This window comes from Artibeus jamaicensis, unplaced genomic scaffold, assembly GCF_021234435.1.
Source record: "Artibeus jamaicensis isolate MK-2021 breed Jamaican fruit bat unplaced genomic scaffold, CSHL_Jam_final contig_432, whole genome shotgun sequence".
Lineage (NCBI taxonomy): Eukaryota > Metazoa > Chordata > Mammalia > Chiroptera > Phyllostomidae > Artibeus > Artibeus jamaicensis.
The window spans coordinates 9,555,464-9,574,958 of NW_026521828.1; the positions used below are offsets into that span (position 1 = coordinate 9,555,464).

At 41.7% G+C, this 19,495-nt stretch overlaps 1 protein-coding gene across 3 annotated transcripts in view; it reads right to left on the reverse strand.

Moving 5' to 3' along the window:
* The window catches only part of MRPL22 (mitochondrial ribosomal protein L22), a 29,689-nt gene extending 10,194 nt beyond the window's left edge, over positions 1-19,495 (reverse strand). The window contains exons 1-3 of one of the 3 annotated variants that reach the window (XM_037152273.2): positions 19,430-19,495; positions 19,306-19,348; positions 6,027-6,162 (exon numbers count right to left, since the gene is read on the reverse strand). In XM_037152273.2, coding sequence (XP_037008168.1) covers positions 6,027-6,162; positions 19,306-19,348; positions 19,430-19,457 — 207 coding nt within the window. In that variant the 5' untranslated portion in view covers positions 19,458-19,495. Of the gene's footprint in view, positions 1-6,026; positions 6,163-15,973; positions 16,057-19,305; positions 19,409-19,429 lie in introns of those variants that run through there. The other 2 variants (XM_037152274.2, XM_037152275.2) reach the window with 2 other exon arrangements.

Sequence of the window (19,495 nt, forward strand, 5' to 3'; positions counted from 1 at the left end):
AAAAAAGCATCTTACATTGCCTAGCACATGTTAAAACCTTAGTAAATGTTTTAGCTTTTGTTACCTTCTATTTACCATGGTAGGTATATCCTATTTAATTTTTTTTAAATCAATCACCCATAAACAATGTATAGTTTACAAAGCAATTATCAAGCCCGTTACTTCATTTGATCTGACACATCGAGTTGGGAGGGTAAACATTTTACAATCCTTTTACGAAGTGGAAATCGGAGAAATCAAGGGACTCGGCTGAGACTGCAAAGCTTGTGAGGGGCAGAGCTGGGACAGAGGCACCCGTGCCCTGTAGGAGGTACGTGAGTGTTCCTGCCGCAAGGTCTGGCGGGGCACATCTCTGGAGTCCCCCTCTGACTCCAAAACCCACCTCCTTTCCATTCCCACACGCTATTAAATAACCCACACAGTAAATGAGGGAAAGTTAAACTAGAATATAACGTGCGAAACAGTTACTCAAATGAAATACAATTAGGTCTAAATTATGAAACATATGATCCAGTAACTACATACTGCCACTTTGAAAGAATCAGAAAACATTTAAGGCACGCAATAGCAAGGACACCTCAGAATTTTCTAGCATTCTGACTCCCACAGGAAATTTTCAAATGCCTTAGAAACAGCAGTTTTCTCCAGTGGCCACCTTTTAATCTGTAGCAGATTTCATCTGAGCTGCAATAGAAGCTGACAGGCTGAAAACTGTAGCAGTACCCTAATTACATTTTCAGCAGTAAAGTGTCCTGGGGAGCACTGGCGAGGAAAGAAGAACTGTCATGGCTGATAATATTAATCTGCAAAAATTAATACACTAAAAAAAACCTTTTATATAAAAACCTTTCAATTCTTGGTATCCCACGGTGGCCTATCTTCAAACCTGAATTGCATATGATTATCTTCAAATTGTGTAACAAGGATACTATAATCATGGCAAGAGCATGGGAAAAAAGGAACTCAAGAGTTTACAAAAAAGAGGAAAGTTATTCAATCACCCTCTTCTAAAACTAAAAAGCTCAACATTTACTTTAGGCAGGTACAATGCCTAAGGACACTTTCTGAAGGGAAACCAAAGTCTCAGTAAATAAGCCTCGCATGGTAAATAAAGCGCCAAAGCTGGAGGTCAGAAGGCCTGGTTAAATACCACTGATAGCAACTAACCATATAGCACATGAGGTACAGTCAGGGTATAATGCACAAAACAGCTAACCAACAAAGTAAAAGTAAGTCTAAGTCACGAAACATCAAAGCCAGGACCTTCTAAAGAAGTTAATTTATTCTTAAATGCATATAATTCAAATGACAAAAAAAGTGTTACCGAATAAAAGTCCCTGCAAGAACTTTATGGGAAGCCACATTAATAAGGAATAAGCAAGACTTTTTATCAATATTTTAATTAATCCATGAATTGAAAATATGGCTGTTAAGGAAATAGTTATTCAAACAGTTTTGATGTGCAGTGAGGAGCAAAAGTAGGTTCACAGTTCGTATGGAAAATAAAACAATAATAAATAAATACAAGAATAACTGTTTCATATACTCAACTGTAAACCTACTTTTGCCTCATGCTGTAGTCTCATTACACTTTTTTTATTTACCATAGCCTTTTTCTCAAAGACACTACAATAGCAAAAACTCAAGCCCCAATTTAAAAATATGAGTATTTATAAAAGAAGTGTATTAATTTCTGTCTTATTTTCTTTACCATGATGAAATTGCATATAAGTTAAGTCTACACAGGAAACTATATTATTTGGGAATTTGTGCCAGCTAAAGTAGACAGGTAGTCTTAAAAATAACGAGAGTGGCCTAAAACATGCCTAAACTGGTGATGTTCACTTTAACTTATGCCCCTAAGATGTACTTGGTACCCATCCACTATTACTTGTTCAACTACGTATACCGATGCTGAAGATCAGAGGGAGGCAGAATGGAAAACATTATCTGGCCCACTGTTAAGTTAGAAATAAAGCCAATGTTTAAAACGTCTGCAGTGAGCAGACTGGCAAATCCAAGGGCAACGCACGTGATGGCCCAATGCATGAACTATGTGGCTAGATGAGCAAATTATTTTCTGTTAATAATGTGGGTATTTATGAAGGGCAATAATATTTTAGTCATAATAGGTATTAGTGAAACACCAGTGTCAATTTACGAAATACTATAAAGTCAGAAAATGTTAAGGTATTTTCCAAAAGTCCCCAAAAGGATTACTCACTAAAACAAAATCTGTGCAAAATAGAATATCAAATTAGGTTTCTCAAAGTGCCTATATAAAATCAAGCCAAATGTCTTCACACAGGCACTTGCATAATAATGAGGAAAAACGATACAAAAAGAGTTAATCAGGGACTTCCAGCGAACATGGAGGCGTAGGTAGACACACTGTGCCTCCTCGCACAACCAAAATAAGGACAACAACAATTTAAAAACAGCCAGTACTGACAGAAAATTGAACTGTATGGAAGTTCAGCAACCAAGAAGTTAAAGTAGACACATTCATCCAGACCAGTAGGAGGGACAAAGACTCTTCTTCGCCAGAGTCTGTCCCAGGCAGCTGGGACAGAGAGGGGTCGAAGCAAAGCAGTGGCTGGCGGACCCAGGGAAGCAAGGCGGCGAGCAGACCCAGCAAGGATGGCAGACGGGTGCAGCACACGAGGTGACTGGTGGACCAGGAGGTCCCACATTCGCCCACAGATAAACCAGGCGAAACTGGGGAACACGACGAACCATGCAACCCAGGGTCCCAGCACCAGGAAATAAAGCCTCAAAACACCAATTGAAAACACCTGTGCAGGTTGAGGTGCTGGGAGAGACTCCCAGCCTCACCAGAGAGTTCATTGGAGAGACCCACAGGGTCCTAGAACATGCACAAGCCCAACCACCCAGGAATCAGCACCAGAAGGGCCCAGTTTACTTGGGGGAAGTGGCAGAGGGGACTGAGGTCCAACAGAGAGCAGAGCAAGTGCCATTGTTCCCTCTCGGACCTCACCCCCACATACAGCAATCACAACTCAGCAACTGGGTTGCCCTGCCCTGGTGAACACCTAAGGTCCCGCCCCTCACTATGTAACAGGCATAACAAGATTTTTAAAAAGGCCCAAACGAAAGAACAGATTGAAGCTCCAGAACAAATACAACTAAGCAACAAAGCAACAGCCAACCTATCAGATGTACAGTTCAAAGCACTGGTGATCAGGATGCTCACAGGATTGGTTGAATTTGGTCACAAATTAGATGAAAAAATTAAGGCTACACTAAGTGAAATGAAAAAAATGCACAGGGAACCAACAGTGATGGGAAGAAAACTGGGACCCAAATCAATGGAGTGGACCAGAAGGAAGAAAGAAACATCCAATCAGAAAAGAATGAAGAAACAAGAATTCAAAAAAATGAGGACAGGCTTAGGAACCTCCAGGACATCTTTAAACCTTCCAACATCCGAATTATTGGGGTTCCAGAAGGAGAAGTAAAAGAGAAACAAGTGGAAAACTTATTTGAACAAATAATAAAGGAGAACTTCCCCAATCTGGCAAAGGAAATAGACTTCCAGGAAATCCAGGAAACTCAGAGTCCCACACAATTTGTTCCAAGGAGGAACACACCAAAGCACATCATTATTACATTACTCAAGATTAAAATGAAGGAGGGAATCCTAGAAGCAGCAAGAAATAAGGGGACAGTCACCTACAAAGGAGTTCCCATCAGACTGTCAGCTGATTTCTCAAGAGAGACCTTGCAGGTAATAAGGGGCTGGAAAGAAGTATTCCAAGTCATGAAAGGCAAGGACCTCCATCCAAGGTTGCTCTATCCATACTCTGGTTTCTCTTCAGATCGTATAAATCTTTCACCTTTTACCAGAATTGCTCTATCCAGCAAAGCTTTCATTTAGAATGGAAGGGCAGATAAAGTGCTTCTCAGATAAGGTCAAGTTAAAGGAGTTCATCATCACTAAGCCCTTAGTATATGAAATGTTAAAGGGACTTATCTAAGAAAAAAAAGATAAAAAACATGTATAGTAAAATGACAGCAAATTCACAATTATTAACAACCACACCTAAAACAAAAACAAACTAAGCAAACAACTAGAACAGGAACAGAACCACAGAAATGGAGATCACATGCAAGGATAGCAACAGAGGAGTGAGAGGGAGAGAGGGGGGGAAAAGGTATGGAGGACAAGTAGTATAGATGGTAGGTAGAAAATAGACAGCAGGAGGGCAGGAGTAGTGTGGGAAATGTAAAAGCTAAAGAACTTATGACACATGGAGATGAACTACAGGCAGGGAAAAGTGGGTGGGAGGGGTGTGCAGGGTGGAGGGGAATGAAGGGGGGAAATGGGACAACTGTAATAGCAAAATCAATAAAATATATTTTAAAAAATAAAAGCTATTTTGAAAAAGATAAATTAAAAAAAGAACACAATTGCTGCCAATAAATCAATTAATTAATTAACTCCCTTAAATGAGAAAAGAAAAAAAACACAGAACTGTACTAATTCAGACCAATACCTAGAGAGCAAGTGAATCTTAATAAAATTTATGTTGTCAAGCTCATATAAAAACTAAGAAAATGAAAATACTTGGATGATATTGATTAGCCAAGAGACTTCAATCCCAAAGGCCTTTAAAAGATGTGTACTAAACTGTATGATTTATCATTAACACAGTAATTCTATTTCTAAAGTACTTAGCACAGTTTATTTTCTTAAGGATTCAAATGTTCCCATCTTGTCTATGCTATTACTACTTGCTTAAACTTTTTAACAGATGTAAACATATTCAACAGAAAATTCACATTAACCTGGAAATTGGGCGTATCCCAAACAAGAGCAATCACAAGCAATTGAAGAGGGTAAAAGAATTCTGAGCAGCTAAAAATAAGACAAAGCTTGATTAAATTCAAACCTTAGGTTCAAAGGTTTGTGAATGACCAAGTGTGTCTATATTCAAATATAAAACATTGGAAAACTGTATCTCATTTAAATGCTGGCCAATGGTTTATAAGTCATTCATGCCAACTCCTCACGCTCCATTACCAAGAATTCACTAGGAAGCCCTGCCTGGTGTGGTTGACTGATTTGGGCACTGCCCTGCAAACCAAAGGTTGCTGGTTGGGTTCCAGTCAGAACACAGGCCTGGATTGCAGGTCAGGCCCCCAGGTGGGGGCGTGCAAGAGGCAACCAACTAATGTTTCTCTCAAGCACTGATGCTCCTCTCCCTCTCTTTCTCCCTATCTTTCCCTCTCTCTAAAAATAAGTAAATAAAATCTTTTTTAAAAGATTTTATTTATTTATCTTTAGAGGGGAAGAGAAGGAGAGAGGGAGCGAAATAACAATGTATGGTTGCCTCTTGTGCATCCCCTGCTGGGAAATGGCCTGCAACCCAGGCATGTGCCCTGACTGGGAATCAAACTGAGATCCTTTGGTTTGCAGGCCCGTGCTCAATCCACTGAGCTATACCACCCAGGGCTAAAATCTTTTTAAAAAATTCATTAGGAAGCCTCTTGGAATCAAAAATCAGGAAGCCTCAAACTATTAGCTCAGTTTTAGAGTCCATCTAGGAAGTCAAGGAAGGCAGACGAATACAATCTTTTTAAACTTACAAAGAGATAAACCTAGTATATTTTCTTTATCCATTAAAGAAATGGCAAATCATGCCAATTTGATAAGTGATAAATCATGCCAATAGCTGTATATTTTTTCTTTTCTTAACATGGAATAATAAATCATTGGTAGCCACATAAGAGTGAGAATTCTTCATCAGAATTTAGAAATTGGCCCTGGCAAGTGTGGCTCAGTTGGTTGGATGTCATCCTGCAAAGCAAAAGGTCACAGGTTTGATTCCTGGTCAAGACACTTGCCTGGTTTGCAGGTTCAGTCCCCAGTCAGGGCATATGCAGAAGGCAACCAAACAATTGTTTCTCTCCCTCTCTTTCTCCCTCCCTTTTCCCCATCTCTAGAATCAAGAAAAGAAAAAAAGTATTTTTTAATTTAGAGATTAGTTCTACCCCAAACTTACTGCTGGTCTCCGAGGTTCTCCAGGCAGCTGTGGAGGATAAACAATTTTATTCTTCTTCTCCCATCTTCGAGAAACGTCAAGAGGAGCACTTGTGTGGATGTGTGACTGGGGTAAAACACTCTGAGATGAGAGAAGCCTGTAAAACAACAGATACTTAGAATCTTTTTGCAGAGTATCTTCTCAACCACCTCAGCTTCATTTTGACAGAAACTACTTAAGGATCACAAGTGGAAACATTCCAGATATATTCACTAATAGGGCTGCTTTTACATAAAATAGCACAAAGAGCTAGTTTATTGAAGGCTAAGAGTGAAAAGTTAATAACTTGTATAAGTCAAATAATAAATATTTACCCAAGATCTCTTGCTCTCACTAGCCAATAAATATTTTTTCTTTTTTTTTTTAAGACTTTATTTATTCATCTTTAGAGGGGGAAGAGAAGGGAAGGAGAGAGGGAGAAAAATATCAGTCTCACATGACATATGGTTGCCTCTCGTGCATTCCCTGCTGGGAACTGGCCCGCAACCCAGGCATGTGCCCTGACTGGGAATTGAACCTCAATCCCTTGGTGCACAGGCCCATGCTCAATCCACCAAGCTACACCAGCCAGGGCATTATTGACTGTATTATAAGTCAGCCCAGCTCAAAAGCAGATTTAAAGAAGATATAATGGATCCCTGACCTCACATGTGGATTTCCTCAACTTTGTTGGGTAAGAAGACAAAGCATCCTTTTAAAATCCTTAAGAAATTAATGGATAAAGCCACCATGATGTGTCTCCCAATGGAAGAACATACCACCTACTATCCATGAAATAGTCTTTCCACAAAAAATGAACCTGAACTGATCAAGCCTCTAGATTCAATACAGGACATACAGAGACAGGAGAACATATCAAACATCACCAGGAGAATGCACTCAGCAAAATACAGGATTTACAAAACTCTACAAGACAAAAACCCATTTTCTTCAACAAACTAGAAGCGGAGGGGTAGGGAGAGAGAACTGAACAAAGAACCAACAAATTAAGAGACTTAGGAGAAATAATGCATTTTGATGTGTAAACTATTATCAGTGGTTAAATAGCTACTTAACCATAGGAAATTTGAATGTTACATGGACATCTGATTCTTCTCTACGAGATCTGCAGTGAAATATTTATGGATGATATAACACAGGGGCTGGAATTTGTTTCAGAATAAGAAGCTGTGGATACAACAAGATGAGCCAGGTGTTAACAATTGTTGATGTTGAGCGCTGGGTTCATGGGGGTTCACCACATTGTCTGCTCTTGTATCCATCTGGATATACCCAGGTAACACAACAAACGTCCGTGCTCCCCCACTGCCCATAGTCAGAACCTGAAGTCCTGACCAAGACACAGAAGGCCTTTCCTAATCTAACCCCAACCAGGCCTTTTTGCTCATTCACTGTATGAGCTAGCCACAAAGACACTATTCCCTGAATACGGCTTTGCTTTTGTCCCTTTACACTTTTGCTAACAGTTTTCTCCTCCCTCATTGTCTCCTGAATGAAATGCTTCCCCTGTTTAAAGTCCTACCTCAAATGTCACCTCAGTGTGAAACATCACCTAGTCCTCCTCCCAGACAACCGGTCCCTCAGCTGTCTCAGTCCCTGTTCTTGGCAGCCACACAGCAGCAAGCTGGACCACCGCACTGTAATAAATTGGCTACAGTCCGGTGAGTGCTACGAGGGTACGGATCTGAGCATCGTAAGGGCACGTGTGACATCCTTCGTGTTCCAGCGCCAATGACAACACCGGCAGATGGACAATGAGTAAATGTCTAACCCAACGTCAGAATTCAAAGTTGTTGTGCGTGGGCCGGTTCTCACATGACATATGCAACTGGATGACACGCCTGCAAGGCCTTGGTCTGTCGCCCTCAAACCATTCGGGCGACAGAACTTTTAAATCAAACCTTCTTCTAGCGGCTCGTTTCTCCCATGCCACCTCAAGCAACCATTTTACATCGTAATACTAAGATCAGCGCCATCTAAGTACCTGACAAATGCAGATGTACCTTTCCCATCGGCATTTAAATTCCGGTGTTTTCAATGAAAAGCACAAAACTAGAGCGCATGATGTCAAAAGGCAGGATTTCCTACTGAAACTGTAAGCCAGGGGACGAGGACAGGGACCATGGAGTCGAGCAGACCTGGATCTGAATTCTAACTCTAATTTACTAAGTGAATGATCTTAGGGAAGTCACATGACTTTCCAGATCTTTTCTCAACTGTAGAAGGAGTAATAACAGTAATCACGTCACAGATTTCTTCAGAAGCTCAAATGAGATGCTGGAAGTTATATACTTAATCTGACACTTAGTAGGATTCAATAAATTTTACATATTCTATTCAGAATGAGGAGACTAGTATTTCATTGTGTTGTAGGTAGATGAATAATTAATGTGCCATATCCTACAGTGTCTGAAAGATGATAAACACTGATGTGTAGTCTTAATTTTATTTATTTTTAAATGTTTACTGATTTGAGAGAGAGAACAAGACAGTGAGAAAGAGAAACTTCGATGTGAGAGACATCGATGACTGGTGACCTCCCACACACTCCCCAACCAGGGACCAAACCCGCTACCTAGCTACATGCCCCGACGGGAACTGAACCCCCAGCCTTTTGGTGTATGGGATAATGCTCCAAGCAATCGAGCCACATGGCCAGAGCACTAATATTAATCTTAAATTAGGCCCTCTAAAGAGTTAATCTCTCCTGTTCTCAAAAAAAAAAAAAAATCCCGTGAACTGTAAACTTTGTATTACATAATTTCAAGTCTTCTCATGTTTACAGCCATGTTCACGTAGGTCTCCACACAGCAGTAATCAACTTTAGGTGCACTAAGTCCATTACCTCTCTAGGACTCCGTTTGTCTGTGAAAAGAGGAACCGAACTACATCGTCTCCAGGGTCTCTTGCAATCCACTCCCATCTCTACTCCAACAGACACGGGAAAGGTCATCTGAATGACCAAGTACATATTTCTCATAAATCCCAGTATCATGATCCCCCATATCTAGCGCAGTCTCAATCCTCAATATACTCAATGAATTGATTATGATGCTTAATAAATTAATCGCACTTTGAATAAATAATGACAAAGTTTTATGGGTACCTACAGTACTGTCAGGGCTCAAATGTTCATTAAATGAATAATCAAGTAAATACGAAACTACTATAACCAAAGTAAATTATTACTCCAAGTTGGGTACTTAATTCAGAGGATTGGCTATGGGAAAGAAGTGTGGGGTAGATGGCAGGGGGCAAAAAGGAAAAAAAATTGGGACAATTGTAATAGAATACACAATTTTAAAATCCAAAGTTCTCATGTGCCCTCTCCTGGCCAGATCTTAGAATAACACTAAATTTAAAAATACAAAATGCATCAAAGTAAAATTGAAAATACAACTAAATTCAAAACTCGAGACTTTTATGACATCTTTTTATGTGAGAAAGCTTATGAAAAGGGTCACTTGAGAAAACAAACTCAAGAAAAGGAAGTTGGTGGAATTTTTTAAAATGTGGCATGGATTATTGCTATTGGTTTTTTTTGATATATTTTATTGATTACGCTACTACAGTTGTCCCATTTCCCCCCTTCATTCCCCTCTACCCTGCACACCCCTCCCACCCACTTTTCCCTGCCTGTAGTTCATCTCCATGTGTCATAAGTTCTTTAGCTTTTACATTTCCCACACTACTCCTGCCCTCCTGCTGTCTATTTTCTACCTACCATCTATACTACTTGTCCTCCATATCTTTTCCCCCACTCCTCTGTTGCTATCCTTGCATGTGATCTGCATTTCTGTGGTTCTGTTCCTGTTCTAGTTGTTTGCTTAGTTTGTTTTTGTTTTAGGTGTGGTTGTTAATAATTGTGAGTTTGCTGTCATTTTACTATACATGTTTTTTATCTTCTTTTTCTTAGATGAGTCCCTTTAACATTTCATATAATAAAGGCTTGGTGATGATGAACTCCTTTAACTTGACCTTATCTGAGAAGCACTTTATCTGCCCTTCCATTCTAAATGAAAGCTTTGCTGGATAGAGCAATTTTGGTAAAAGGTGAAAGATTTATACGATCTGAAGAGAAACCAGAGTATGGATAGAGCAACCTTGGATGGAGGTCCTTGCCTTTCATGACTTGGAATACTTCTTTCCAGCCCCTTATTACCTGCAAGGTCTCTCTTGAGAAATCAGCTGACAGTCTGATGGGAACTCCTTTGTAGGTGACTGTCCCCTTATCTCTTGCTGCTTCTAGGATTCTCTCCTTCATTTTAATCTTGGCTAATATAATTATGATGTGCTTTGGTGTGTTCCTCCTTGGGTTCAACTTCTTTGGGCCTCTCTGAGCTTCCTGGATTTCCTGGAAGTCTATTTCCTTTGCCAGATTGGGGAAGTTCTCCTTTATTGTTTGTTCAAATAAGTTTTCCACTTGTTGCTCTTTTACTTCTCCTTCTAGTACCCCTGTAATTCAGGGTGTTGGAAGGTTTAAAGAGGCTTAAGAATCTCCTGGAGGTTCCTAAGCCTCTCCTCATTTTTTTGAATTCTTGTTTCTTCATTCTTTTCTGATTGGATGTTTCTTTCTTCATCCTGGTCTGCACTATTGATTTGGGTCCTAGTTTTCTTCCCATCACTATTGGTTCCCTGTGCATTTTCCTACATTTCACTTAGCGTAGCCTTAATTTTTTCATCTAATTTGTGACCAAATTTAACCAATCCTGTGAGCATCCTGATCACCAGTGCTTTGAACTGTACATCTGATAGGCTGGCTATCTCTTGGTCACTTAGTTGTATTTGCTATAGAGCTTTGATCTTTTCTTTTGTTGGGCCATTTTTTGCCTTGTTATGCCTGGTATGTATGAGAGGTAGAGCCTTAAGTGTTCACTAGGCAGGGCAACCCAGTTGCTGGGTTGTGATGCTGTATGTGGGGGCGGGGTCAGAGAGGGAACAATGGCACTTGCTCCACCCTCAAGCTCTGCTTGCTCCGCTCTGAGGGGACTGTTGGACCTCAGTCCCCTCCGCCACTTCCCCCAAGCAAACTGGACCTTTCTGGTGCTGGTTTCCAGGTGGGTGGGCTTGTGCATGTTCTAGGACCCTGTGGGTCTCTCCTACAAACTCTCCTGTGAGGCTGGTAGTCTCTCCCTGTGCCTCAACCCCCACAGGTGTTTTCAATGGTGTTTTGAGGCTTTATTTCCCAGCACTGGCACCCCGGGTTACGCGGTCTGTCTTGCTCCCCAATTTTGCCTGGTTTATCTACATGCAAATGTGGGACCGCCACCCAGTCAGCCCCTCTCTGCTCGGCCGCCAGCCTCAGCCCGACCTACTGGTCTGGATGAATGTGTCTATTTTAACTCCTTGGCTATCCAACTTCCATACAGTTCAATTTTCTGTCAGTTCTGGTTGTTATTTTGTTTCTAAATTGTTGTTGTCCTTATTTTGGTTGTGCAAGGAGGCACAGTGTGTCTACCTATGCCTCCATCTTGGCCAGAAGTCTGTTTTCCAACAAACATTAAATTTTAAGTCTGCTTAGAGCTCCAGTTTACTATTAGCATTCTGAAGACTCAAAATAAATCTTTTTTTTAAAGCACTGAAAGTCACTTACCATCAATTTTTATCATTTTGAAATTCAAGTGTCATCACTAATAACAGCCTTTCATTTACTAGGAATCTCACATTCCATTAACTTCACTTTGTAAAGTGAGTGAACGTGAGGAACCGTGTACTTTTCAGAGCACTTGTACGTACAATGTACACACAGGTGGCCCGCAGTAAGTGAAGCCACCAGAGCTCACGCAGAACGCGGGTGGTAGACTGAAACTAGCGTATGAAGCGTTTCCTTGCTCTCATTATTCCAGTGTTTCCTATCTACCAGTACTTGAGAATTAAGTCTGAATTAAGCACTTTTTGCTTTCTACCCATAGCCTATAGGCATTGAAAAGTAGTAGATATAAGCCAAACTTTAGAATTAAGAGTTAATTCAGATAAGATAGAGACTGAAACTTCATAAAGTCACAATTGAAAGAAAGAACTAATACTACTTATTACTCAAAGTTCATTTTGAAATTCAGAACAAAGTATACTCAAGTCCCAAGTGAAGATAATACTGGCCTCAGGCTCAATCTTGAGAATATCCTGCTATTATATTCATCCAGATAAAAAACTCTTTGTTCCAAATTTACTTCTGATAACATTAAATTAATCCCACACTTGAGACTGAATTAAAGGACAGCCTCCATTTTGCCTCATTTAAAATTGAAAACGAGGCTGATGTGATATGCATATTCTGATAACTCAATATAAGAGTTATTTTGTGAAAGTCAAGGACAATCAAACAAGGAAACAGTTTTGCAAACAAAAAAAGTTAAATCCCAGCAACTTTGGACAATGATATGCTCAGTGTCTCAACCTCTGCACTACTGACATTTGGGGCTGGATTACTCTTCGTGGTGGAAGGCTGTCCTGTGCTTTGCAGAATGTTTAGTAGCATCCCTCACCTCTACAAACCAGATGCTAGTAACAAATGCTGCATCAGTTGTGAAAAATAAAACTAACTCCAGATGCTGCCAAATGTCCCCTGGGTGGCAAAATTGCCACCAGTTATTAGCTAAAGTGACAGTAAAAAAAAGACAAAAATAAAAAACAGCACTAGTGTTTGCAAAACAGGAAACCTGTTTTCAGGACAGAAAGGTTCCCGTTACTGCATCATATATGTGTGGGTGGGTAGGAAGCCAGATTTTCTCACTATGTAAGCTAAGGTTGACTCAATGGATAAATTTTACACTTTCATTCATATACCCTGCCTGGCATTCCTATTACATTTCCTGTATCCGATTCCTCTCCTTGCCCCTACAAACTAATATCATACCTCTTCTTGCTAGTCAAACCTCCATACCTCCGCCCTCACCCTCAGTATCAATGGAGAACCAAGTTTATTTAGCTAAGAAAATCAAACAAGCTCCTACCACCTAATCCATACACCTACCAGCATCCATGCCCATACTTCCTTACTATCTTCTCCTGTTACTATGCATGAACAGTTTATGCCCTGGCTAGGACCACTCTCATCCCTTGCTCTCTAGATCCCGTTCCCACCCACCTACTCAAGTATATTGCTCTGGCAATTCTGATTTCCCTCTCACCTCAGCAATGTTTTTCTCTCTACTGGATCACGCCCACTGGCAAACAAATATACTCCAACATCTCCCAACTTAATACCAACCCTCCCCTAACCAGGTCCTCTAGCTACTGCCATAAAACTCTATTGTGTGCTGCACTAACCTAGTGTGCACTCATTGCACAGCAGGCATTGCTGCACCTCACACATCACAAACAGATGCTTACATTTTGCTGGGATGTCCCAGTGCAGCGACTCCTGGACTGAGGATCATGAAATCACAAACACAACTATGACTGTAATGTGCATTTTTCTGGGAAGATGCTCTGTGGCTTTCCTCATATTCTCAAAGGGGCCTGTGATCCAAATTTAAGAACCACTGTTTTAAAAAGCAAGAAATCACAACCCTTTGTATCACAGAGTAAGATTTAATTAAGAGAGCACAAAATCAAAGTGGTTGTCAAATTTGTTGGTCATGGCAATCAGCACATTGAAAGCAAAGAAGAATAAAAACTGAAGAAAAGAGACTCCCGGCCAAGATGGAGGCGTAGGTGGAAACTCTGTGCCTCCTCACCCAACCAAGTTTAAAGACAACAAAGTTTTAGTAACAAAACACAACCAAAACACAGAAAATTGAACTGTACAGAAGTCCAACAACAACAAACCATTCATCCAGTCAGGTAAGAGGGGCGGAGTCAGCGGCTGGTGGAGCGGAGTTGGGCAGGCAAATGCGACCTGACTGACCCAGGAGCGCAGGCGGCAGCTGGCGGATCCCAGGTGTGGGGTGGCAACCATCAGACCCAGTGAGGGCACAAGGCGGCTGGCTAACCACAGTCACACATTCACGTGCAGATAAACCAGGTGAGGGAGCAAGCAGTGAGACAGACCGCACAGGCTAGGGCCCCAGCACTGGGAGTTAAAGCCTGAAAGCACCAATTGGAGAAACTTTTGGGTTCGAGGTACTGGGAGAAATTCCCAGGCTCACGGAGAGTTTGCTGGAAAGACCCACAGGGTCCTGGAGGGTGCACAGGCCCACACACCCGGGAGCCGGCACTAGGGGGGCCCAGTTTGCTTGTGGGAAGCAGCAGAGGGGACCAAAATCCGAGAGAGAGCCGAACAAACGCCACTGCCGCTCTCTGACCCCACCCCCACATACAGTGTCACAACCCAGCAACTGGGTCACCCCACCCTGATGAACACCTAAGGCTCCGCCCCTCATACCTAACAGGTGCGAACAGACCAAAATATTATGGCTCAAGCAGAAAAAGAGCTCAAAGCCCCAGAGCCAATACTTTTAAGCGACCAAGAAATAGCCAACCTATCAGATGCATAGTTCAAAATACTGCTGATCAGGATGCTCACAGAACTGGTTGATTTTAGTCACAAATTAGAGGAACAAATGAAGGCTTAACTAATTGAAAAGAATGGAAATGCACAGGAAACCAAAAGTGATGGAAAGGAAACTGGAACTCAAATCAATCGATGGACCAGAAGGAAGAAAAAAATGACCAAACAGAAAAGAATGAAGAAACAAGAATTCAAAAAAATGAGGACAGGCTTAGAAACCCCCAGGACATCTTTAAACATTCCAACATCCGAATTATAGGGGTGCCAGAAGGGGAAGAGGAAAAGCAAGAAGTAGACACCTTATCTGAACAAATAATAAAGGAGAACTTCCCCAATCTAGCAAAGAAAATAGACTTCTAGGAAGTCCAGGAAGCTTAGAGAGTCCCAAAGAAGGTGGACCCAGGAAGGAACACACCAAGGCAAATCATAATCACATTAGCCAAGATTAAAATGAAGGAGAGAATTCTAGAAGCAGCAAGAGGTAAGGGGACAGTCACCTACAAAGGAGTTCCCATCGGACTGCCAGCTGATTTCTCAAAAGAGACTTTACGGGCAAGAAGGGGCTGGAAAGAAGTATTCCAAGTCATGAAATCCAAAGACCTACATCCAAGATTGCTCTGTCCAGCAAAGCTTTCATTTAGAATGGAAGGGCAGATAAAGTGCTTCTCAGATAAGGTCAAATTCAAGGAGTTCATCATCACCAAGCCCTTATTATATGAAATGTTAAAGGGACTTATCTAAAGAAAAGAAGATAGCCCTGGCTGGTATAGCTCAGTGGATTGAGCACGGGCCTGCGAACCAAAAAAATCGCGGTTCGATTCCCAGTCAGGGCACATGCCTGGGTTGCAGGCCAGTTCCTAGCAGGGGCCAGTCCCCAGCAGGGGACACATGAAAGGCAACCATACATTGATATTTCTCTCCCTCTCTCTTTCCCTTCCCTTCTAAGGATAAATAAATTTTAAAAATTTTTTAAAAAAGAAAGAAAATTAAAAACATGAACAGTGAAAGGACAGCAAACTCAGTTATTAACAACCACACCTAAAACAAAAGCAAACTAAGAGGACAGCTAAAACAGGAGCAGAACCACAGAAACGAAGATCACATGGAGGGTTAGCAACAGGGGAGTGGGAGGAGGAGGAGAAGGGGGGAGAAGGTACAGAGAATAAGTAGCATAGATGGTAGGTAGAAAATAGACAGGGGGGAGGGCAAGAATAGTATGGAAAATATGGAATCTAAAGAACTTGTGACATATGAACATAAACTAAAGGGGGGGAATGGTGGGGGAGGGGTGTGCAGGGTGGAGGGGAATGAAGGGGGGAATGGGACAACTGTAATGGCATAATCAATAAAATATATTTTTAAAAAACTGAAGATTTTACCCCTTACTTTGGAAAAGTCTCTTAAGAGTGCCTTAACTAAATAGAAAAGTAGGCTAATTTATGTTTCAGTTTCTTACCTTCTTGCCAACTGTTATATAAAAGTGGGGCAATAGAGCCTTGGCTGGTGCGGCTCAGTGGATTGAGCACTGGCCTGCAAACTAAAGGGTCGCTGGTTCAGTTCCTTGTTAGGGCACATGCCTGGGTAGTGGGCCGAGTTCCTAGCAGGGGGCTGCGAGAGAGGTAATCACACATTGATGCTTCTCTACCTCTCTCCCTCCCTCCCCCTTCTAAAAAAGTAAAGAAAATCTTTTGAAAAAGAAAGTGGGGCAACAGATAAAATATATATCCTCACCTAAGAATTCAAGTGGTTAATGATTGGTTCCAGCATAAAAACGTGATTCCGCGGAAAGAGCTTCATGGCACTCCCATCCCCACTGCACGTCCACCACGCCAGGCACTGTACTAGACACCTCACTACTAATCCTCTTCTAACTCTCACAACCACCCTACAGCGTAGATATCACCCTCATGTTGTGAGCTGAGGACACTGAGCCTCGGAGATGTTAAGCAAAATGTTTAGGAACATCTGTCCTTGGCAAAAACCACCTCTGACTTCTGCAGCCCAGTGTTTATTTGAAGATGGAGATCACATGGCTGTCGTAATTTTCCCACCAAACTGCTAATTCATGACATTGCCAGCTTGAATTTTCTCGTGGAGATTTTTAAACTATGGACATCACAGTCACTAGTGCCTTCAAGCTTTTACACTAGCCCTTCGTTTCCAAACCACAGAAATGTACTCTTCACTCTATTTGAACTTATGTACCCTCTTCCCAAAGAACTCCCCAGAGAAACCCCTTCTGGGCCATTTACTCTGTCCCTCCCATGGTGTGAGAGAACACTATTTGAAGCCAGAGAACTTTTTTGTTTAAATCCTAGCTTACTACGTATTAACTATGCAACATTTAGTAAGGCACAAAATTTCTCAATGCATCCATCAGTAAAATGGGAGACTTGGAATTCAAAGGTTAGAAACTACCAGTCTGCTACCAGATAGAGAAAAAAAGTTTTATATGGTCAGCAGCATTTTTCTTAACCCAGTTCAAACCCTTTACATGAGGAACACACTCTAAATTTCTACTGCTACAGGCCCTACCACACTCTCTCATTTTACATAGCCCATTTCTCCCAGGTCATTCACTTCTAGCACCTGTATGCAATTAGTTTCCAGTTACTGAATTAGATGATCTCTAAGATTTTACAGTTATCATGAGCATACCTTTCTACTTAGTTTTCATGTGATCATATCCCTGTTAGAAAGTCCAGAACAAAGATTCATAAAATTACATAATTTCAGAACTAGAAAGAGTCTTAAGAGATTATCTAGAAAAAAAATCCAACCATCCTTTAGGACACAGATGAAGACTGAAGCCAAACTGCTTAAGTTACTTAGCTCAGAGCTTCTCAATTTAAATCAGTCAGGACAATTCAAATTAACAACCATTAACTAAATCTTTATTCAAGACCCTATGCTGGAGCTACAAAGAGAAACAAGAACTGACCCTACCTATCCAGGGTTCACAGCTAGTCAGGGGCACTGACACACACACACACAGGAAGCGACTCTTCAAGGCACACATGGCAAAAGGAAAGAGAAATCAATCTCATTCATTTTTAGTGAGACCTGAGAAAACCTCCTGAAGGTGAAACATTTGAACAGGGATTTAAATAACGAGCAGGACTGCTGTTATATAGACAGGAAGTGAGGGCACAGCATGAAAAGCCAAGAAGCAAGTAACTGCACAACATAAGCAGAAGAAAGTAAGCTCATCAGCGTGGCTGGGGTACAGTGACAGAAAGTAGCCTAAGAAAGCAAAGTGTAGCCCTAGCTGGTGTGGCTCGGTGGACTGAGAGCAGGCCTGCAAACCAGAGGATCAAGGTTGAATTCCCAGTCAGGGCACAGGCCTAGATTGCAGGCCAGTTCCTGGCAGGGGACCTGCGAGAGGCAACCATACATTGTTATTTCTCTCCCTCTCTCCTTCCCTTCCCCTCTAAAGATAAATAAATAAATAATATTTTTAAAAAAGAAAGCCAAGTGTAGACAAATCCTTACCACTATACCTCCTATCTTCATTAACATACCTCGTCATCCCTTTTAACCAATGACTTAGGACAAAGCTAAAAAAAATGAGAAACTGAATGTTTATTGATTTTAGAGAGAGAGGAAGTGGAAGGAGAAACCCACATGCCCCCCAACTAGGGCCAGAAACTGCTACCTAGGTATGTGCCCAACTGGGAATCAAACTCTCAACTTTTTGGTGTGCAGGGCAATGCTCCAACCAACTGAGCCACACTGGCAAGGGCTCAATAATAATTTATAATGATAAAAACAGTAATAGCAACTAGCACCTAGTGTGGGATTATTATACGCCATGCACTCTACCAAACATTTCATATGCATCATCACATTTAATCCTCACTTTAAAAAACCTATTAGGTAGGTACTAATACTCCTCTCATCACCTATTAGAAATGAAACTTAAAAAGGGTAACTTTCTCCCAAAAGTTGAAACAGATTTGCACCCAACTTTATCTGTCTCCAAAGCCTATATAAACCAAAATGAAGGCTAAGAAATGCACCAATCAGAAAATTTGCAATCGATTATCAACCTCCAAATATCAGTCACTGTGCTGCAAAAGGACAATAAGGGAGCTGAAAAGGCTTCTCTCCAGCCCTGACCCAACTGCATCCCATAACCTTAAACAATGCTCTTGTCTTGAGGTCAAAGAACAGTCTAGAGAGTACAGTATAAAGCTTCAAAACTTCCTAACTGGGGAACCTTAGGGGAACATAACTGGGAAACTTATTTTACTTTTGAGAGCTCCAAGTTCCTTGTCTGAAAAGGGAGTACAGCGGTTCGAACACTACATGTTATGAGAATGAGATAACGCTCAGAAAGTGATTAACACTGTACCAGGCACGTTGTAAGCTGTGGCTGTCTATAACAGTCCCTGCTCGTGTGGAAACGGTACTACAGCTGTAACCAGGGAAGCTGGACGCCGCGACAGGACTGGGAGACTCTATCCGTGTCCAGGAAGCTCAGAAGAGACTGTTTAGAACACACATGACGATATCCCTTGCTAAAAAGTAAAAAAAAAAAAAAAAAAACCACCAAAGCCAACCTCCCCCCCCCCCCCCCCCAAAACCCGTAACGTAAAAACAGAAAGGGAACAGGTAATCCTGACCCCCTGAGGGCTTTGCAATTAGGCGGCATAATGATGGGGTGACAGCGGAGTGCTGTCCCCTCCATAGCCCCAGAGCCTAGAGCACAGTCCGGCAGCGAGGCTCTTAGTAATTGACAGACTGGTAAGAAACCTTGCGCCCTTCCGCAACTCTGAGGCGACTTACCCCAAGGCCAGCTTCCCCCGCAGATTCTGCACCCATAACGCACCTGCAAGAGCAACACAGGCGTCAACTCAAGACTCCCACCTCCACTCCTTTCTATCGCCCCTGAACCACAAGAAATCCTCACCCAAGCGTTCTACAGTGGCCGCCGCCATCTTTCTCCCACCCTCTACGGAAGCCTACGAGCTCAATC